Source organism: Gopherus flavomarginatus, chromosome 1, assembly GCF_025201925.1.
Source record: "Gopherus flavomarginatus isolate rGopFla2 chromosome 1, rGopFla2.mat.asm, whole genome shotgun sequence".
In the NCBI taxonomy this organism is placed as follows: Eukaryota; Metazoa; Chordata; order Testudines; family Testudinidae; genus Gopherus; species Gopherus flavomarginatus.
In genome coordinates this window covers 368,722,988-368,746,036 of record NC_066617.1, presented here as the reverse complement: position 1 = coordinate 368,746,036, position 23,049 = coordinate 368,722,988, and the positions used below count along the sequence as shown (strand labels likewise).

General features: G+C 45.9%; 1 protein-coding gene and 1 pseudogene across 1 annotated transcript; one reads left to right on the top strand and one right to left on the bottom strand.

Annotated features, from left to right (window-relative positions):
* The first annotated feature begins 615 nt into the window (after positions 1-615).
* LOC127037781 (olfactory receptor 51G2-like) lies at positions 616-1,580 on the top strand (annotated as a pseudogene).
* Positions 1,581-19,154: 17,574 nt separating this feature from the next.
* On the bottom strand, positions 19,155-20,120 carry LOC127047104 (olfactory receptor 52B2-like). Its single transcript, XM_050945095.1, has one exon. The coding sequence runs from the start codon at positions 20,118-20,120 to the stop codon at positions 19,155-19,157; it is 966 nt and encodes a 321-aa protein (XP_050801052.1).
* Between the last annotated feature and the right edge of the window lie 2,929 nt (positions 20,121-23,049).

Sequence of the window (23,049 nt, the reverse complement as noted above, 5' to 3'; positions counted from 1 at the left end):
TTATAGACTAACAGACGTTTTGGAGCATGAGCTTTCGTGAGTGAATACCCACTTCATCATGCATCTGACCAAGTGGGTATTCACCCACGAAAGCTTATGCTCCAAAAAGTCTGTTAGTCTATAAGGTGCCACAGGATTCTTTGCTGCTTTTACAGTTGTCAAGTAGTTTGCAGAATTCCCAGCCACAAGATATCAAGAGGGCCAAGAGTTTAGCAGAATTCAACCAGAAAATCCAATTATAGTAGTGAGGATTGTTTTTAAAAAGTCTTGGAAGAGCTCTAAACCTTCCTGATTTACACCATTACATATGTCTAACTAGTGGCTGTCATGGAGATATTCTCCCTGGGAGCAGGATATCTTACAGCTGTCTATTTCAGGGCTTCTTCCAATCTTCTTCTGCAGCATCTGGAACTGGTCACTGGATACCGGGCTAGATGGACTGCAGGTCTGATCCAGTCTGGCAGTGCATATCTTCCTGTTGGTGGTGTAAATCCAAGACTAAGTTTTTGCTGATTTTCCTTGAGCTTCCAGGAGTCTCTAGACTTGCACTGAAAGCAGAAATGTATCTTCTAAAATATCATTTAGTGTCCTGTTTTTTTCCCATTTAGGAAGGAAAGTTCAAAACTCCTCAGACCTGCCCAATACATTATGTCAGCTGTCAATGACACCAAATTCAAACCTGCAGTGTTCCTTCTCACCGGGATACCAGGACAGGAAGATGTACATCGCTGGATCTCTATTCCCTTCTGCTTAATATTGGTTATTTCTATATTTGGAAATTCAGTCATTCTATTCATTATAAAAACAGATCGAACCCTCCATGAGCCCATGTACATTTTCCTTTCCATGTTGGCAGTCACAGACCTTGGCATATCGATAACCACCCGACGATGCTGGGCATATTCTTGTTTAACTCTAGGGAGATCAGCCTGGATGCCTGTTTTGCTCAGTTGTTCTTCATCCACTCGCTTTCATACATTGAATCATCTGTGCTCTTGCTAATGGCCTTTGACCGTTTTGTCGCGATCTGTAACCCACTGAGATATACTTCCATCTTAACCGCACTGAGAATAGCCAGGATGGGACTTTTCTTTGTGCTAAGATCGGTGGCCCTTAACATCCCACTTCCCTTTCTCCTGAAACGGTTCCGATACTGTCAAGCCAATGTCCTATCCCATTCCTACTGCCTGCACCAGGAAGTCATGAAGATGGCTTGTTCAGACATCACAGTCAACACCATCTATGGCTTGTCTATTAAACTCTTAACGGTAGGGTTGGATTCATTGCTAATCTTTCTCTCTTATGTGATGATCCTCAAAACTGTGCTTAGTGTCACATCCGACACGGAGAGACTCAGGGCCCTAAACACCTGCGTCTCCCACTTGTTCGCCGTACTGCTCTTCTACACACCAGAGATTGGCTTGTCTGTGATACACAGATTCGGGAATAGCTCTTCTCACTTCCTTCAGATTCTCCTGGGCTATATCTACCTTCTGGTCCCAACCCTGATGAACCTAATTGTGTACAGCGTGAAAAACAAACACCTTCGTGCGAGGATAATCAGGATGTTCATCAAGTGAAGGGTCAATTCATTGCCTGGCTCCTGTGCTGGTGACATGGGTCACCTATTGCATCCTGGACACTTAAATCCAAGACAAGATGAGCTACTGATCTCCACTCTGTAGAGAGAGGGTCAGTTGGGGTCCAAGGCCTGGAACAATGGGAGGGGTGATGAACACAGGAAGCTGTATAACACTTTCCACTATGACAAGTTGTCATCCCCGCCGGAGCAGTCTGAAAGCTGTGGCAACTGCTGTGCCCCTCAACCCTCCAGCTGGGCTGGCCAATCATACACTGCTCTGCTGGTGACACAGCCAGCCTCTGCAAGCCTTGTTATCACCCAACATGACAGCAGTTAGGGCCATACAACCAGCTGAGCTGCCTGAGTGCTTTACCTAAGCCTCTCAAAGACAGGCAGCAGACAACAGCCAATTTCCAAGCTTCCCCACCTTGCCCTGTTTCTTGAGTATAAACACAGAATTATATCGTCTTGCTCTGCACAGGTGTCTGTATAGTGTAAGCTCATTAATACAGGTCACTTCCCCTGGATGTGGGCAAAATATGCAACAGCCTTTGTACATAGACTTGAGATTATCCCAAACACTGTACCCAAAACATGCTGGTAAAGATAAAGCATAAACAAATCTACAGAAAGGTGGACTTTAAGTAATTTTAAGTGATAGCAAACAGATCAAAGTAGATTACCAAGCAAATAAACAAAAAAAGACAAACTAAGCCTAACATACTAGATAAGTTGGATATGAATTACTAATTTCTCACCTTGACTGATGAAACAAGCAGTCCACCAAGTTTCCATACGCAGGCTAGAAATCCCTTTAGCCTGGGACCAGCACTTCCCTCCATTCAGTCTTTGTTCCTCAGGTGTTTCCAGGAGTTCTCTTGTCTGGGGAGTGAGGTCAAGAAATGATCCCACACCCTACGTTATATATTGGAAACATAAAGGTACCAAAATGGAGTTTAGTGTCATGTGGTTTGGTCACATGTCCTTGCATGCACTGTTGAGTCATAGCAGCCATTATCCACAGGCTGTCTGGAGCATTCTCAGAAGGGTGACCGGGTGGGGGGAGAAGCTGCTCCTCAGGCCTACTGTTTCCTTCATGTTCCATTACCCTGAATAGGCTTTTCACAACCAGCTGTCTTGATAGGAAGCATTTTGCCCAGGCATAGCTACATTTGAAATACAGATACATAGTCAATATTCATGAGTTCTGATACAAAAATGATACATGCATAAATAGAGTGTTATCATATTTCACAAATCATAACATTTCCATAGACACCTCACAAGGCATATTTTGTACAAGATGTATTATAATGTTATTCATAAACATATCATAATGATACCATCATGCTGAATACTGGGGGCAATGTCATAACCACCTCCTCAGCTGCCCGGGAACATGCATGGTACATTTAAAATGTTCAGGTTCTTTGGAAAGAGACATATTTTCCCCTTGGGGCAGATTGGGGTCTCAAGAGAGGAGGCATGGCATGGCTGAGGGGGCTCTGTCCAGCCTAAGGCTCCTCCATCCATGAGGTGTAGGAGGGGAGATCAAGGCTACAGCCATAGGTGGTGGGGAGGCTCTGGGTTCTCCAGGATGAGGAGGTTCAGTGCTCCAGCTGTAGTGGGGGAGAGCTTCTGGCAGAAGGGGCCAAGGGGACCTCCCTCCCTGAAGGGGGGCTCCCTCCACCGTTCAAGTTGGGAATCATTAGGAAAGGGATAGATAAAGAGAGAGAAAATGTCATATTGCCTATTTATAAATTCATGGCATGCCCACATCTTGAATACTGTGTGCTGTTTTGATTCTCCTATTCCCAGAAAAGGGATGACAAAGTGGGGATATGCCAGAGGTCTGCAAAATCATGAGCAGTGTGGTGAGAATGAATTAGGAAGAGTTATTTTCACCTACACAATAATCAGGGGTCACTCAATTAAGTTAATAGGCAGAAGGTTCAAAACAAACAAAAGCCAGTGCTTTATCACGCAATGCACCCTCAGCCTGTGGACTCACTGCCAAGGTTTGTTGCTAAGGCCAAACGTATAACTGGTCCAAAAGAGAATAACATAAGTTCATGGAAGAAAGGTCCATCAATTAGCCAAAATGGAGGAGACGGAGAGGATGGAGCCCTTGATAATTCCATGTTCTCTTCATTCCCTCGGAAGTATCTGCACTGTGCAGGACAAACCATTTGTCCAACACAATAAGGCCATTATTATATACTTAAATTGTTCCACTGATGGATGGGCTGCTGCTGACAGGCCATTTCCAGGGGCTCCCTCTCTTATAGAACTGGCTTATCCACCCCCAGCAGATGTCCAGGTGCTGCTCACTGTGGAAGGTTGATTCCAGGCTAGTGCTGTCAACTAGGGGTGTGGTCTTGTTGCACGAGGGACAGAGGCTTATGGTTTGAGCCAGAGCTGGGCTAGAAAATAGAGAGATTTTCTCTCCATGCAAAATGTTAAGCAAACTAAAATGTTTCCTTTTCATCAATTTTTTGGGGTGAGTTTTCACAGAAAATGGAGCATTTTTCTCTGAAAGCTCAGAAACCATGATACTACCCAGCTGCATCTGCCTGGATCCCCAAGAGAAACTAGAAGCTTTTCATCTCCTGCTTCCTCATAACATAATGAAGGTTGCACTGACAGAGTCTATGACTGCACTCTGGGTCTGGAAAGGTCAAAATTTCCTGACCAGTCTATGGCTGGATATTGTGCCCATCAGCTTCTCTAACCAGCCTTCCCATCTCTGTGTAGCTCCCTGCACGATGCCCCCTTCAGCAGATCCTGTGGGCAACAGCTTCTCTGACAGGCCCCGGTAGCACATCTCTGATGAACCTGTGCTAGCTGGGAGCTGGAGAGGGTCTTAGAGCACTTGTGGAGTTACAGAGATGGTGGGTGGGCCTAGCAACCAGTGAATCACTGAGATCCGTGCATAACTTTGGATCCTTGGTCCCTTTTCATTCCTCATGGAGAAGAAAAGGGACCTCACATCCTGAAACTATCCGAGGGAAATTTTCATGTACATAGCCATATGGAATCTACTCCCCTGGCCTGCATCCTGGGTTTGTGATGCAGAAAAGGGGGCTGTCAGGTAGAAAAAGTGTCCTATATTATTCTATTATTTATTATTCTATTTTATTTTATTTTATTTTAGCAAAATCACAACTGTGACAGCATTATTGTTACCACTCGGCCATCCTTGCAGTAGCCATATGACTAATTGGAACCATGCAAACAGATATGACAAGCCCAGAGTCCAGGAATAGAGCCTGTACCTCGTTTTCTGCTGCAGTCTAATTGGGTAGCATCACCTCTCGTCTCCTGTGATTTGGTCTCCTCCAGTTTGTCTTTGGTTGTTAACGGTGGTTAGAGCTGGTGCCAACTAAGCCAAGCAGCTGAAGTTCCCTGATGGCCAAGTGGCCCCCAAGGTTATCATAACCTAGTCCCAGATTTGGACTTTAGTGTCCAAAATATGGGGGTTAGCATGAAAACCTCCAAGCTTAGTTACCAGCTTGGACCTGGTAGAGCTGCCACCACCCAAAAAAATAGAGTGTTTTGGGGCACTCTGGTCCCCTCAAACCTTCCCTGGGGACCCCAAGACCCAAATCCCTTGAGTCTCACAACAAAGGGAAATAAACCTTTTCCCTTCCCCCCTCCAGATGTTCCTGGAGAGATACACAGAAACAAGCTCCATGAATCTAAACAGAGGGATTCCACCCTCCCCGTTTCCAGCCTTGGAAAACAGAAGCTAATCTCTCTTCTCCCCCTCTCCCAGGGGGAATGCAAAGTCAGGCTAGTAAATCTAACACACACAGATTTCCCCCTGACTTTTTCCTCCCACCAATTCCCTGGTGAGCACAGACTCAATTCCCTGGAGCTCCCCACTAAAGAAAAACTCCCACAGGTCTTAAAAAGAAAGCTTTATGTAAAAAGAAAGAAAAATACATTAAAATGGTCTCTCTGTATTAAGGTGACAAATACAGGGTCAATTGCTTAAAAGAAATATGAATAAACAGCCTTATTCAAAAAGAATACAATTCAAAGCACTCCAGCAACTACACACATGTAAATACAAAAGAAAAACGATAGAAACCTTACTGCCTTACTATATTTGTACTTACAACTTGGAAACAGAAGATTAGAAAGCAAGAAATAGAGAAATCCTTCCCATAGCCGAGAGGGAGTACAGGCAGAAGACCAAAGAACAAAGGACTCACCCACAAACTTCCCTCCACCCAGATCTGAAACAGTCTGGTTTCCTGATTGGTCCTCTGGTGAGGTGCTTCAGGTTACGTTTTTTCAGGTGAAAGAGACATTAACCCTTAGCTATCTGTTTATGACACGCCCCCCAAATTGCAGACAGTGGGGAAGGTCACTGGCGGCGATTTCCTCCTAGAACTTTAAACTAAACAGATTAATACAACACATGCACCATTACATATACCACTAAGTATATAACTAACAGACTTCTACAGTTTAAGAACACATTTTAACTACTTGATTCTGGGAAACTCTCAAGGGAGAGTGCATCCGCTACTTTGTTAGAAGCTCCTGAGATGTGCTGAATTTCAAAATCAAAATCTTGGAGAGCTAAACTCCAACGAAGAAGTCTCTTGTTGTTCCCCTTGGCAGTATGAAGCCACTTGAGTGCAGCATGGTCAGTTTGTAGCTGGAACCGCCATCCACAAACATATGGGCGTAGCTTTTCCAGGGCATGCACAATGGCATAGCATTCTTTTTCACTGACTGACCAGTGACTTTCCCTCTCAGACAGTTTCTTGCTGAGAAACACGACAGGATGGAAGTTGTGATCTGTTGCTTCCTGCATGAGAACTGCTCCGATACCACGCTCAGATGCATCCGTGGTTACTAGGAACGGCTTGTCAAAATCCGGGGCCCTAAGTACAGAGTCAGACATGAGCGTCGCCTTAAGCTGGGTAAAGGCCTTTTGACACTCATCAGTCCACTTAACTGCATTTGGCTGGGTCTTTTGGGTCAGGTCGGTCAGTGGGGCAGCGATTTGGCTGTAGTGTGGTACAAATCGCCTGTAGTACCCGGCCAAGCCTAAGAAGGATTGGAACTGTTTCTTTGACCTTGGGACAGGCCACTTTTGGATAGCATCCACCTTGGCCTGTAGGGGGTTTATGGTTCCTCAACCCACCTGGTGCCCCAGGTAAGTCACTCTGTTTTGGCCTATTTGACACTTTTTGGCCTTAACAGTTAGTCCGGCCTGCCTGATGCGCTCAAAGACCTTTTCCAGGTGTAGTAGGTGTTCGGGCCAGGAGTCCGAAAAAATGGCCACATCATCGAGGTAGGCAACTGCATATTCTCCCAGTTCTGCTAGTAGACCATCTACCAGCCTCTGGAAGGTGGCGGGTGCATTTCGAAGGCCGAAAGGAAGGACATTAAATTTATACACCCCCGCATGGGTGACGAATGCTGACTTCTCCTTGGCAGGTTCATCTAGCGGTACTTGCCAGTACCCCTTGGTTAAGTCTATTGTAGACATGAACTGGGCCCATCCCAACTTTTCCAATAGCTCATCGGTGCAGGGCATTGGATAGTTGTCCGGACGAGTTACCGCATTTAGCTTACGGTAGTCCACGCAAAAGCGTATTTCCCCATCTGGTTTGGGTACCAGAACCACTGGAGGTGCCCATGCACTGGTAGATGAGCGGATTATACCCATCTGTAGCATGTTCTGGATCTCCCATTCTATAGCAGCTTGGGCATGAGGAGACACCCGGTACGGTGGGGTTCTGATTGGGTGAGCATTACCTGTGTCAATGGAGTGGTATGCCCGTTCAGTTCGTCCTGGGGTGGCTGAGAACAATGGGGCAAAGCTAGTGCACAGCTCCTTGATTTGTTGCCACTGCAGACGTTCCAGGGCGGTTGAGAGGTTCACCTCTTCCACGCCACCGTCTTTTTTCCCTTCGTAGTAGACATCGTCAGGCCACTCAGCATCATCTCCCTGGACTGTAAACTGACAAACCTGTAAGTCTCTGGAATAGAAAGTCTTGAGAGAATTAGCATGGTACACTCTAGGCTTTAGTGAGGAATTGGGAAATGCTATGAGATAGTTCACAGTTCCCAGGCGCTCTTGGACCGTGAATGGCCCTTCCCATGATGCTTCCATCTTATGGGCCTGTTGCGCCTTCAAGACCATAACTTGGTCTCCTACCTTGAAGGAACGTTCTGTGGTATGTTTGTCATACCAGGCCTTTTGCTCTTCCTGAGCATTCTTTAGGTTTTCTTTAGCAAGGGCTAAAGAGTGTCGGAGGGTGTTTTGTAGGTTGCTTACAAAGTCCAGAATGTTAGTCCCTGGAGAAGGTGTAAACCCCTCCCATTGCTGCTTCACCAACTGTAATGGCCCCTTAATCTCATGACCATACACAAGTTTAAACGGTGAAAACCCTAAACTGGGATGTGGTACAGCCCTGTAGGCAAAAAGTAACTGCTGCAACACTAGGCCCCAGTTATTGGAGTGTTCATTGATGAATTTATGTATCATGGCCCCCAAAGTTCCATTAAACCTTTCCACCAGGCCATTGGTTTGATGGTGGTACGGGGTGGCAACCAAGTGGTTTACCCCATGAATTTCCCACAGTTCTTTCATGGTCCCTGCCAGGAAATTTGTCCCTGTATCTGTAAGGATGTTGGAGGGCCAACCTACTCTGGCAAAAATGTCTGTTAGGGCCAGGCACACAGTGTTAGCCCTGGTGTTGCCTACAGCTACTGCTTCCGGCCATCGGGTAGCAAAGTCCACAAAAGTCAGTACGTACTGCTTTTCTCTGAGTGTCTTTTTTGGGAAAGGACCAAGAATATCTACAGCTACTTGCTGAAATGGGACCTCAGGTATGGGGAGTGGCTGGAGAGGGGCCTTGACCTGGTCTTGGGGCTTTCTCACTCTTTGGCATACCTCACAAGACCGGACATACTTGGCAACATCCTTGCCCATCCCCTCCCAGTGGAAAGACTTCCCCAATCTGTCTTTGGTTCTGTTCACCCCAGCATGGCCACTGGGATGATCATGGGCTAAGCTTAAGAGCTTCCCCCGGTACTTAGTTGGAACCACCAACTGTTTTTGCGGCTGCCACTCTTCCCGGTGTCCACCAGAAAGAATCTCCTTATATAAAAGTCCTTGGTGTATAACAAACCGGGATCGGTGAGAAGAGCTGAGAGGCGGTGGGGTGCTCCGTGCCGCTGCCCAAGCTTTCTGAAGGCTGTCATCTGCTTCCTGCTCCGTCTGGAACTGTTCCCTTGAGGCTGGGGTCACCAGTTCTTCCTGATACTGTGGACTTGGGCTTGGTCCCTCTGAAAGCGATTTAGGTGATGGGGTTGTTTCCGGTGCTGGTGAACCGCTCTCCGCTGGTGCACCTGAGGGTATTTCAGGCTCTGGCTGAGCCTTTTGGGTATGGCTGTCTGTTGCTTCTGCCAGTTCTGGCTCGCTGGCGCCCTCTGGCATTGATTTTGAAGACGTGGTTGCACTTGCTGGTGCTGGTTGCTGTTCCAGTTCCGGGCCGGGGACTGGAGGTGCTGTGGCTGTTTCAGTGGTTGGCATGGAATCCGGGTCCACCACCTCTGTCTGGGTCTCTGGTAACACAGATGGGGCGTCTGTGGATGGCTCAGGAACAGAAATGGGTCTGGAAGCTTGCCTGGTTTGGCTACGTGTAACCATTCCCACTCTCTTGGCCCGCTTCACCTGGTTGGCCAAGTCTTCCCCCAGTAGCATGGGGATATGATAATTGTCATAGATTGCAAAAGTCCACATTCCTGACCAGCCTTTGTACTGGACCAGCAGTTCAGCTGTAGGCAAGTCTACAGCTTGTGACATGAAGGGGTAAATTGTCACTTGGGCCTTTGGGTTGATGAATTTGGGGTCTATGAAGGATTGGTGGATAGCTGACACTTGTGCCCCTGTGTCTCTCCATGCAGTAACCTTCTTTCCGCCCACTCTCAAATTTTCCCTTCACTCCAAGGGTATTTGAGAGGCATCTGGGCCTGGGGATCTTTAATGTGATGGTGGTGTAATGAACTGTACTCGGTTGGCGTTCTTTGGGCAGTTGGCCTTTATATGTCCCAGTTCATTACACTTAAAGCGTCTTCCATCTGATGGGTCACTGGGTCGAGGTGGGTTACTGGAGATTGGTGAGGTGGAAGAATAGGGTGTCTGTGGCTTTCCTTGGGTAGTAGGAGGGGTCTTTGGTTGCCCTCAGTTGTAGGGTTTATTGTCGGTGTGCCCTCTGGGGTATTCGTTCCCCTTGATAGTAGCTTTCTTGCTTTCTGCCACTTCCATCCATCTTGCTCCAATCTCCCCTGTCTCAGTGAGATTTTTGGGTTTTCCATCTTGTATGTACCGGGTTATGTCCTCAGGAACACCATCCAAGAACTGCTCCATTTGTATGAGGAGGTGCAGTTCGTCCAAGAATTTAACATTGTTTCCTGATATCCAGGCCTCATAATTTTTCCCAACGTAGTAGGCATGTTTGGGAAATGACACATCTGGTTTCCACTTTTGGGTTCTGAAATGCCGACGGGCATGATCCGGGGTTATCCTCATTCTTAATCTGGCCTTGTTTTGAAACAGTTTATAATCGTTCATTCGGTCCTTTGGCATTTCAGCCGCCACCTCTGCTAAAGGTCCACTGAGCTGTGGCCTCAATTCTACCATGTACTGGTCTTCAGGGATGCTGTACCCAAGACAGGCTCTTTCAAAATTTTCTAAGAAGGCCTCAGTATCATCACCCGCGTTGTAGGTGGGAAATTTCCTGTGCTGTGGAACCATAATTGGTGAAGGGTTGTTAGGATTGGCTGGAGCATACTGCCCAGCCTGCGCTAACTCCAGTTCATGTTTTCTCTGTTTTTCTCTCTCTTCACTTTCTTTTTGTTGTTTTTCCATTTCTCGGCGGTGGGCCACCTCTTCTTCTTTTAGTTTTCTGTGGTGGGCTGCATTTTTGGAGTCTTGTTCTCTTTTATGGGCTGCCTGTTTGATCTGTTCTTCTCTTTCTTTCAGCTCCACCTCTTTCTCTCTTTGTTCCAGTTGTCGCCTGTGTTCAGCTTCTTTGATTTGTCCTTTGGCCTCCATTTTTGTCTTGGAAGGCATGGTTCCTGTTTTCTTGTGTTGGGGTGCCCTCCGGTGTTTATTGTCTGAACTGCTGGCTCTGTTGCCTCCTGGAGTAAGCCTAGCAACAGTGCCTTTTTCCCTTTCTTCCTCTAGCTAATCTTTTAAATGTAAAGTAAACCAGAAAAACCACTTTATTTGCATGTGTATTGTGCTGGGTACTTGACTGTTAATCGGAGTGCTATTGTCTGACAAAAGACCCTTTTGTCACAGCTTAATGGTTCCTTGCTTAATATGCAAGCTACTGCCAGGAGAGAAAAGAAAAAAAAATTATCTCTGGTTCCTTTTAAACCAAACCCTCTCTGCTTAAAAGCCGCTAGCAGAGAAACGAAAAATATAATATTCCTATTGGCTTCTGGATTCTATCTATCCCACCACTGCACACCATGTCATAACATTTTTTCCCAGATCTGGACCTTAGCGTCCAAAATATGGGTGTTAGCATGAAAACCTCCAAGCTTAGTTACCAGCTTGGACCTGATAACGCTGCCACCAGCCAGGGATTTATCCAGTGCCTAGCTCACTGTGGTCTCCCCAAAACCTTCGCTGGGGGACCCCAAAACCTTCGCTGGGGGACCCCAACCTCAGATTCATTGAGTCTCACAACAAAGGGGAATAAACCATTTCCCTTCCCCCTCCTCCCCTCCAGGTGTTCCCTCCCTGGGTTTCTGGAGAGATATACAGAAGCAAGCTCCTTGAATTTAAACAGAGGGACTCCACCTTCCCTGTTTCCAGTCCTGGAAACACAAGTACCGAGAGAGTTAATCTCTCTTCCACCCTCACCCAGAGGGTATGCAAAGTCAGGCTTAGTAAATCTAACACAAAGAGATTTTTCCCCTGACTTCTTCCTCCCACCAATTCCCTGGTGAGCTGCAGACTCAATTCCCTGGAGTCCCCACTAAAGAAAAATTCCAGCAGGTCTTAAAAAGAAAGCTTTATATGAAAAGAAAGAAAAGGACATAAAAATGGTCTCTCTGTATTAAGGTGACAAATACAGGGTCATTTGCTTAAAAGAAAAAAATGAATAAACAACCTTATCCAAAAAAGAATACAATTTAAACATTCCAGCAACTACACACATGTAAATACAAAAAAACAATATAAACCTATTGTCTTACTATTCTTGTATTTACAACCTGGAAACAGAAGATTAGAAAGCTTGAGATAGAGAGAGATCACTCTCATAGCCGAGAGGGCACAGACACAAGACAAAGAACAAAGGACTCACTCACAAGCTTCCCTCCACCCAGATTTGAAAAAGTCTTGTTTCCTGATTGGTCCTCTGGTCAGGTGTTTCAGGTTACTCCTTTCCAGGTGAAAGAGACATTAACCTTTAGCTATCTGTTTATGACAGAGGGATAGCCGTGTTAGTCTGGATCTGTAAAAGCAGCAAAGAGTCTTGTGGCACCTTATAGACTAACAGATGTTTTGGAGCATGAGCTTTCGTGGGTGAATACCCACTACGTCGGATGCAACTGACAAAGTGGGTATTCACCCATGAAAGCTCATGCTCCAATACATCTGTTAGTCTATAAGGTGCCACAGGACTATAAGTTGCCCCAGGACTATAAGGTGCCACAGGACTCTTTGCCGCTTATAAGCTTCTTGTCACTCCCATATTCCTCATCTGTATCTAATTGTGATATTGCTTATAAAGCAGGACATGGGAGGTGTCAGGGGAAAGATTATGATCAGCTGAAATTCACTCTTCTCTCTAAATATGGATGTTTTAGTGTCTATGAGGTTATGAGACTTTGTTTTATGGTTGTCACTAAAACATGCTGTAAGGTGGGGAATCAGCCAGATATTAGCTTCCCAGAGTCAACAGCAAGGAAAGTAACCAAGACCCAGGTTGGGTGTGAAATAGCCCATCAACAGCCATTGTCCAGCAATGGAGTTATAATTCAATGACTCACTTGCATGAGGTCACACCAGGGGAATTGCTCCACCTTGCCTGGAGACTCAGCAATGCCCAGACATGCCTGGACTTGGATTCTCCCAGCACATGGACTGAAGGTATAAAACAGAACAAAGGGACCCCACATTTGGCTTATCTCCTGCCCCCACCTATGCTGAAAGCAACAAGGACACTCAGAACCCTGAAGACTCCAAAAGAGGGGACTGGCCCAAGTTTCAAGGGTGAAATGTGTGTGCTATGAACTGCAGTATCCTGTGCGTTAATAAAAACTGCTTAATCCAGGTGTTGCCCAGTCTAATAGGGTTTATACTCTGTGTTTATATTTTATATTATTTTGGTGACTAAAGCTGATTTCTTGCCTATCACTTATAATCACTCAAAATCTATCATTTGTAGTCAATAAACGTATTTGACAGTTTGTCTTTACCAACGAGTTTGCCTGAAGCGTGTGGTAAATCTGCGCAGGTGTTGCAAAGGCTGGTGTATATCCACTTTCCATTGATGAAGTGGGGAACCAGTTAATAAATGTGCACTGCTCGTCTCCAGCAGTGCAAGTCGGTCTATTGCTGAGGTAGAAGGCTGGGAGCTGGGAGGATTTGGTTGGGGCCTTTCCCTGTGTGATTCATGAGCGGCTCTGGGAGCATTCATGCAATCTAGCTGTGGGGGGGAGGGCTCGACATTCAGTGGTGCTGAGTGAGGGGTTTGCTGCTGGTCATTAGCACCAAGAGGGATTTGCTGCTGGTCATTAGCAAGACATTGGGAGTCACAGTCCAGGCTTCAGAGTTCAGGGGGCCCCTCCATCTCACCAGACATCCCCCAAGCCCCCACCTTGTACAACCCCTTCCCCTGGGTCCCCATCCCACCCCTTCTCCCCAATCTCCTGTTGTCCACTCATTTCTCTCCACCCCCTCCCCCTGTTGCTTGCCCTTCTGTCCGGTAAACATTGGGAGGGCTTAACCCTCCAACGTCTATAAGTGATGAGGCCATGGGCCTTGGTCCCCCTCGTTCCAGTACCCCGGCACCCAAACCTGAAACCCTTTAAATCAGCAGCCACTTAGGAAAATGTTTGCTTGGAGTGTAGGGGACTGGACTAGATGACCCATGAGGTCTCTTCCAGCCCTACACATCTAGGATTATCACTGGGTAATGTCCCCTTGGTGTCTCAGGTCACGTCGACTGCCCTGATTGCTTGTGTCATTAAGGGGCAGAGTCAGAGAATTTGTCTTCTCAGTGTAGATTGCTCGGCAGCAACAGTAAAGGGCACCAAGAGACAAGGTGGCCATGGGCCTGTTTGACTCTGCTTCCATTACTGCCTGGGCATCAGGGACCACAGGTCTTGATCATCAGGCTACAGGGTCCTTAGGCACCAGCACATGCCTGTTAGAAAGTTATGACGTTATATGCGAGACTATTTGAGTCTTACGGTTTGAATACCCTCTGTGCTTCAGTTTCCCTGTTGTGCTGCACCAATGCCTAAGTGATGGGAATCCGGGTGTGTGACTATTGCTATTGACTATTGAAGCAACACAAATGTAACCTGTGGAACTCATTGCAAGGGGAATGTAGTGATGGCCAAAAGTAAAATTGCATTCAAAAAGGAACTAGATACATGTATAATTGGGAAAAACAGAAATAGATCAGTCCATAGAGGATCGATCCAACAATGGCTATTAGCCAAAACAATTGAGCAACTCTTTGGTTATGTCTACACTACAGGATAAATTCGAATTAGCTTAAACCGATTTTATAAAACAAATATTATAAAGTCGATTGTGCGCATCCACACTAGGCACATTAATTCGGTGGTGTGCATCCATGGTCCGAGGCTAGTGTCAATTTCTGGAGCGGTGCACTGTGGGTAGCTACTGTAAAATAATGAGGCCAATAACATCGATTTGCGTCCACACTAACCCTAATCTGATATAGTAATATCGATTTTAGCATTACTCCTCTCGTTTTGTAGGAGTACAGAAATCGATTTTTAAAGAGCCCTTTAAATCGATATAAAAAGCAGTGTAGTGTGGACGGGTGCAGTGTAAATCGATTTAACTCTGTTAAAATCGGTTTAACAGCATAGTGTAGACCAGGCCTTACTGAACTGGAGAGGCAACATAGTGACAGAAGATGTGGAAAAATCTGAAGTTCTCAAAAGCTCCCCGACTGTTGCACTGGGCAACACAGTGTGGGGAAGAGGTGAGCAGCCCTCACTGGTGAAAGAACAGGTTAAGGACTATTTAGAAAAGCTGGACATGCACAAGTCCATGCGTCCAGATTTAACGCATCTAAAGGTGCTGAGGGAATTGGCTGATGCGATCGCAGAGCCATTGGCCATCATCTATGAAAATGTGTGGTGATCGGGGGAGGTCCCGGAAGATTGGAAAAATGCAAATATAGTGCCCATATTTTAAAAAAGAGAAGGAAGAAAACCTGGGGAACTACAGACCGGTCAGCCTCACTTCAGACCACGGCAAAATCCTGAAACAAGTTCTCAAGGAATCCATTTTGAAGCACTGGGAGCAGAGGAAGTGTTAGGGGGCTTATTACTTCAATCTCTGACTTCCCTGATCCTTCTCACATGAACAGAGACCAACAATACCCGAAGTCCAAAGACACAAACAATTCAATGTTTACTGGGGTGAACTTCCAGCAAGTATGATTCCACTTTCCTTCCTTAGTATCTCCCTTCCCAGCTCTGACACCACAGAGCCTTGCCTGTGTCCCTCTTCCTGTTCCCATCCCCTGTTCCCTTATTTTCTCCTTCAGCAATACATGATTTTAATTCCCCTATCCCCAGTCCCTGTTCCATTCCCCCTCACCTTCCTGACTGGCTGCAGAATATATAGTAAAACCTGAGTTCTGCTTAGTTATACGTTAACCAATCATTTTTCTGAAATTTAACTAACCAATCCTAACATATTGTAACATGGTTATTTAACCAATTATATTCCACCACTTCCATGGTTTACACCCAACAAAATTAATTGTACAGCAGACAGAAACAATCACAGAACCAGAAAGAGACCATGAAAATAAACGTACAAAACAATACAGATGTGAAGATTTCACAACTACTTCTATACAGACATAAGGGTTTTCCAGCTGTGTCTACTGATAAGTGAGTCCTTGCCAGACAGGACACTATCAAACTAAGTTTCCTTTTACATCTTCTAGGCTCTTCCCTTTCTCTGGAGGTGATAGGAATATCAGGACAGGATTGTATTCCTAACAGCCCAATAGCACCTTATTTCAATGTGACTAGTTTGGAATGTGAGGATGTGACCATACACTTCCCAGCTTATGGCTGCCTAACTACATCTCAGCTGAAGGCCTTAGTCTGTCACAGTAAGAGGTCATTCCACAGACAGTGATCTTTGATTCTTTCTTTTATACCTCTATAACTAGCTAAGTGATAAGAATACACCTACATTCTTAAAGTCTAGGCCTTTGCAGACAGGCCTGAATATCTATATCCTAAAAGGAAGGTGATAAGGAACAGTTAACCTGGATTCACCAAGGGGAAGTCATGTCTGACCAACCTGATGTCCTTCTATGATGAGATAACTGGCTCTATGGATATAGGGAAAGTGCTAGATGTGATATATCTTGACTTTAGCAAAGCTTTTGATAATAGTCTCCCACAGTATTCTTGCCAAGAAGTTAAAGAAGTATGGACTGGATGAGTGGACTATAAGGTGGATAGAAAGCAGTGACCCTGAGAGGCATTTAGGAGTTTGCATCTCTGTGTGGAAGGTGCTGTAACAAAAATTAAGTTATTGAGTTCAATACTTGGGTGACTCTGGGTAATTCTAGGGCCTGTGTTATACAGGAGGTCAGACTGTGGTTCCTTCTGGCCTTAAACATATTTTCTGTGGGGTGGTGTGTTGGGGTCTGTGCTGCCCTAGCCAGGTCCTCATGAGGTGTATCTTCAGGTCGAGGAGACCCATGATGGCACAGTCAAAGCCAGCCCTGCTCAGGTTCTGGGCTGTGCGGAGGAGGGCCATAAAATCCCTGCACTGTCTCCCTGAGGAGACTTGCTCCTGACTTCCATGCTGGTCCCAAAGTGTGCTCACTTTGCCACAGAGGAAATTAAGGAGGAAAGAAACTCTCTCACTATGACACAGCAGGTTGGAGGCAGAAAGAAGACTAGAGCCCCCATCTCCCAATGTGCAGCAGAGTGCACCTCCCATTGGTGTATGACATGTCCCCCTTGGCTGCTGCTTTCCATTGCCATTAAGAGTGCCGCTCGGATGCAGCTTCTCACAGAAGAGATGCACACACCGTGCTCTCACTCTCTCGTGGTGTTTTTACATATGTGCTTTCTTGTTTTGTGGTTTCCCTTCATCTTAGAACAAAGACTCATTCAGTCTGGCTGCTTTGTGTGGAAGGGAGCTGTTTTGTTGTAGCCATATGTGTCCCAGGATATTAGAGAGACAAGGTGAGGATGAAATAGTTTTCATTGGACTCAAATTATGTTGGCGAGAGAGACCAGTTCTCAAGCTTACATAGTGGAAGGACATAGTTAAAACACCCCTAGAGTTCAAATGAAAACCTGGCTTTAATTTCCAAGCCCCAAAGCATTTTCTGTTGCCTCCTTTAGCTCAGCAGGAAACTTGTGCTGCAGGATCGATAAAATACATAAATAAAATGGTCAGAGAAGATCAACAAAGACAATTAAGAGTATGGAATGGCTTTCATATGACGAGAGACTAAAAAGACTTGGACCGTTCAACTTAGAAAAGAGACAACTAAGGGCAGATATGACAGAGGTCTATAAAATCATGACTGGTGTGGAGATAGTGAATAGAGAAATGTTTTTTACTTTTTCACACAATGCAAAAACCAGGGCAGCAAATTTAAGACAAAAAAGAGAATGTATGTTTTATAATGAAACACAGAGCTAACCTATGGAACTCCCTGCCAGGGGATGTTGTGATGGGAAAGGATTGAAAAAGACTTAGATAAGTTGATGGGGGATAAGGCCATCAATGGCTATTAGCCAAGCTGGACAGGGATGCAAGCCCATGCTGCTGGTGTCCCAAAACCTCTGCCCACCAGAAGCAGGGATGGGAAGACAGGGGATGGATCGCACAATGATTGCCCTGTTCTCCTCACTCCCCTGAAGCACCTGGCATTTGTCACTGTCGGAAGACAGGACACTGGGCTAGATGGACCATTTGTCTGACCCAGTAGATGCCGTTTTTATGTTCCTGTGAGACATTTCTACTCCAAAGGTCCAGGAATGGAAGGTGGGAATAAAAGCAGAAACAGTTTCCTGCAGCATTTTTGGGGCACTAGCAGATGGTTACACAAGACTCATCACATTACCCTCAGTGGCAAAACATTCCACTAGCAGGGGGTAAGACACAGCTAATCACACACACACATTTATCCTCTCTCTGTCTCCCATGGTCAGTGCACCAGAGAGCACGTGTAAATAAGTCCCTCACCCAGTGCACCAGGCCACAGCACCCCCTGACCTCTCTCCCACTCAGTGAGCCCCACAAAGCCACCTGTGTGGGAAGAGCGTGAGATCAGCCTGGGGAAGCTGGGCCCATCCACGTGAAATGTTCCATAAGGCAGGCAAATGCAAAGTCTTTGGGACGCAGGCCTTGGCTACGGAATGGGGGACTGAGGCTGGCAAAGCTGTGACCCTGAGAAGGATTCAAGAGTTCTCATATCTTTGTGGGGGGTGCCTTAGCCAAACAGATTCATACCCCCAATTGGACTGTAAACACAAGTTATTGGGCTGAATACAGGAGTGACTAGATGAAATTCTATGGCCTGCTTCAACACTGAATCACCACGTTTGCCATGGGGTTGTGTGTGTGGGGGGTGTATCCTGTCCAAGCCATGTCCTCATAGGGTGGATCTCCAGGTAAAAGAATCACCTGATGACATAGTCAAAGCCACCCCTGCTCAGGTTCTGGGCTGTGTGGAGGAGGACCATGAAATCCCTGCCCTGTCTCCCTGAGGAGACTTGCTCCTGTCTTCCCTGCTGGCCCCAAAGTGTGCTCATTTGCCAGTGAGGAAATTGAGGAGGAAAGAAACTCTCCCAAGATGACACAGCAGGTCAGTGGCAGAACGAACACTGGAGCTCCCTTCCCCAGTGTGCAGCACAGTGCACTTCCATGGCTGTATGGCACGTCCCCTTTCGCAGCTGCTTTTCTTTGCCATGAAGAATGCAGCTCGGATGCAGCTCATCACAGACGAGCACACATTGTGCTCTCGCTCTAACAAAGTCATTTTACCTTTGTGCTTTCTTGTTTTGTTTTTTCCCTTCAACTTAAAACAAGACTCACTCAGTCTGGCTGTTTTCTGTGGCAGGGCACTGTGCTGTTGCAGCCATGTGTATCCCAGGATATTAGAGAGACAAACTGGGGGAGGAAATAGCTTTCATTGGACCCAAATTCTGTAGACGAGAGAGACCAGCTTTCGGCCTTACTCAGTGGAAGTACATAATAAAAATATCCCTGCAGGTCCAATGAAAACATGGGTTTAATTTTGAAATCCCAAATCATTTTCTGTGTCCTGCATTAGCTCAGCAGGGAACTTCCCCTGCACCACCGATGAAACACATTGATCACCCGTTTCAGGATCTCTTTTGTTGTCACTCCATAAACGATGGGGTTTAACATGGGGGGAATGAGCACATAGAAGTTGGCCAAAAGGATGAGAATAAAATCTGGGATGATGTGCCCAAATCGATGTGCAAAAATGAGGTAAAAGACCGGTGTGTAGAACATGAGTATGACACAGAGGTGGGAGCTGCAGGTGCGGAGAGCCTTGAGCCGGGCGTCCTTCGATGGGAGCTGGAAAACGGCCCTGAGGAGCAGCCCATAAGACAAAGCAATGAGCACAGAATCCAAACCAATTACTAAAATAGCCGTAGCTACGCCATACCAGAAATTGACTGTGATGTCGTTGCAGGCCAGCCGGGCTATGGCCATGTAGTCACAATAGTTGTGAGGCAGGAGGTTGGTTCTGCAGAACTTCAGCTGCTTCACGAGAAAGATGATGGGGAAAATGACACAGAAACTTCTTGTGACAACTGCCAGCCCCATCTTCCCGATCACAGACTTGGTTAGTATGATGGTGTATCTCAGGGGGTCACAGATGGCAACGTACCGATCAAATGCCATGGCCAGCAGGATGGCCGACTCGGCCAGAAAACTGACATGGATGAAGAACATCTGGGTCAGGCAGGCAGGAAAAGAAATTTCCCCCGCTCCAAACCAGAATACAGCCAGCATCTTGGGCACTGCCGTGGTAGATAACAACAGATCAGCAGCAGCCAGCATGGACACGAATAGATACATGGGCTCATGGAGGCTTCGTTCTGTTAATATGATGAATAGTAAGAGAGAGTTCCCAAAAAGTGTCACAAAGTACATCAGACAGAAGGGAATGGAGATCCAGACATGAGACTCCTCTGTACCCGGGATACCAGTCAGGATGTAGGTCACGGGGGAAAAAAAGGTGTGATTGCCAGCTGGCATCATGCACCATCACTTGGATCTTCTATTCAATTTCCAGGAACTAACAGCAGAAGAGACAATCAGTGGAAGGTGAGTGTCGGCTAGGACTGGACTGCATTTGTTACAGTGCGATGGGTTCCACCAGGGGAACCACATGGAACTGGGGTTTCATTGAGCCCTCTGACCTACCAGTCTGTGCCCCCCTCACACTGTGCTGCTCTGGCAAGCTGCAGACCTGCTCCCGATCTTACACTTACACCAGCATCCACAAACGTAGGGACACCCCCGCTGCAGTTACACGCAGGCTCTAACCAGCCAGTGCATGAACCAACAATAAAGAGGCTGCAGCTAAATTAACCACCAGCTTCCCAGATTCGTACGCCCCACTGGAGTGTAAACCCAAAATGTTACAGTCTTACCCTGTGCATAAAACTGTACAGTGTAAGCTCATAGAATTCCCCCCCTCCCTGAATGTGGAAAGGAATATACAACAGCCTCTGCCAATCGAGCTATGATTTTCCCACGCACTTCATTCCAACCCACTACTGTAGATAAAGGCAAAAGAAGTTTATTAAGTACCAAAATAGATTTTGAATGATTATAAGTGATACCAAGTAGAGCAAAGCAGCTTTCCTAGCAAATAAACAAAAATGCAACCTAAGCTTCATATAAAATGTTCTGTTATAATCTAAAGCAGTGAGCTTTGACTGGAGTGTTTGGGGAAAATCTCGGCTTGGCTAACCCAAGTGTGCATGATTCTCTTCAGATGGAGGGAGAGGCCTACTGGGTATTAAACACACACACTGCCCAGATTTGACGAGTGCAAGATGGTACTGCTCTGGGGTCCTAGCCTGGACAGCTGGTGGTTAAAGAGTCTGTGTACAGTTGCAGCTGGGTGTTTCTCTACCTGTGTGAATGCTGGTGAAAGTGCAGGCAGGAGGGCTTTGCAGCTTGTCAGAGCAGTACAGGGTGAGAGGGAGCCCAGGCTGGGGGTCAGCGGGCTCTGTGGTACCCCAGTTCCAGATAGTACTCTGGGGGAATCCGTCACAATCATTATCAAAGGAGCCCTTATAATCGGTTGCTCCTGGATTATACAGTTTGTACATTTACTGCTATGCTGCTTGAAGCCAGCTAATTTCTGCCAAATGGAACGGACCCAGTCCCGGGGTCCTTATTGATTTTCATGGAAGTGTTGCCTGAGTGAAGGCCTCGGGAATGCTACAGGGCCTGAGGAGGTTTGCAATGAGGTTTAGTCTGAAAAGTGATGTAACCAAGAATGGCCCAGTCCAAAGTACTCTGAGTTCAAAAGCAAGACCCACAGTGACTCTCCTGGGAGTGGATCAGGGTAACCCGGCAACCTCCTCCCAACACAGAACCTCAGCGCAGTCACAGGAGCGTATCTCAGAGCCACGGCTCCTGTCCTGCCCCTGCAGTCAGAGTTACGCACCCCCGTTCTAGCCAACTCCAGCTCAACATTTCCTAGGTTTCATGTTTCCATTCGCTCCTTCACAGATTCAATCCACGCAAAAGACTCACCAGGCTCGGGTCCCAGCTGGGGAGGAGGAATCTCTGCCCGTGACCGGGTCAGGGAGCTGCAGGCGGCAGGGAATCTGCACTGACCAGGGCTGAGGGTACAGGGATATTTATACTGCTGCCCTGGGAATCCCAGGGGGAGCTCAGAACCAGCATGGAGCCCCAGGGACCTGCCTCTGTGCCTAGCTCAGGTGGGGAAGAGCAGCAGAGAATTAACCCTTCACCAATTATGGTTCCACAGCACAGGAAATTTCCCACCTACAACGCAGGTGATGACACTGAGGCCTTCTTAGAAAATTTTGAAAGAGCCTGTCTTGGGTACAGCATCCCTGAAGACCTTTATAGTTTTTGGCCATGTGCTTACTAAACAGGTTTTGCCTTAGTAAATTTCCCCTTTTAAACCTAGTTTTTAATGTTTTTAAATGCTTTTTTCTTAACCTACATTGGTATTGAATAGTTTTAATGTGTTTTATTTACTAGGGTTAAACCAGAAAAGCTGCCTCATTTACAAAAAGACTGCAAAGGTAAAAATTTTCTTTTTTTCTTTTTAATTTTTCCCTGAGCTTTATTGTATTTTTCTTAGTCACTTTTTTATAGAGTTTTTACCCTGTGCTTACTGCACAGGCAATTTTTCTTTTAAATTTACTGGCCATGTGCTTACTACACAGTCAATTTTCCTTTTAAACTTAGTTTTTAATGTTTTTTTTTTAACCTACACGGGTAGTCAATAGTTTTTACCCAGGGCCTCCCAAACAGGTTTTGCCTTTGTCAATTTTCCTTTTAAACCTCGTTTTTTCTTAACCTACATTGGTATTGAATACTTTCAATGCCTTTTTTAGCAAATTTTTAACCTACCTCGGTATTAAATAGTCTTCACTCCCTTTTTTACCCTGGGCCTTTCAGACAGGTTTTGCCTTTCCCTTTTTCAACCTAGTTTTTAATATATTTCCTTTTTCTTTAAGTTTTATCCCCCTATTCTTTCATAACTCTCTCTTTTCCTCTTCATGTCACCAAGCACAAACATACACAACACTCCCCCATAGTCAAACACATACACGCACACACTCTTTTTCAAAATGGCCGTTGGCGCCACACTTTGGCGCCAATGTTGTTTTCTCTCTCTTTTTTTTGATTCCATCGTGTGCTGTCTATCTTTGCCCGTTGCAAAGGGGGCTCTTCTTCTTTTTTCTCATCTACACTGGTATTGAATAGTTTCAATGCTTTTTTATTCATTTTTTTTACCCTGTGCTTACCAAACAGGCTCCGCCGTAGTAAATTCCCTTTTTAAACCTAGTTTTTAATGTTTTTAAATGCTTTTTTCTTAACCTACATTGGTATTGAATAGTTTCAATGCTTTTTTATCCTGTGCTTAAAAAACAGGTTTTGCCTTAGTAAATTCCTTTTATAAACCTAGTTTTCA

Bases quoted from the DNA above. Each gene is read 5' to 3' on its own strand.
- LOC127047104 (XM_050945095.1), bottom strand. From the start codon at position 20,120: ATGATGCCAGCTGGCAATCACACCTTTTTTTCCCCCGTGACCTACATC.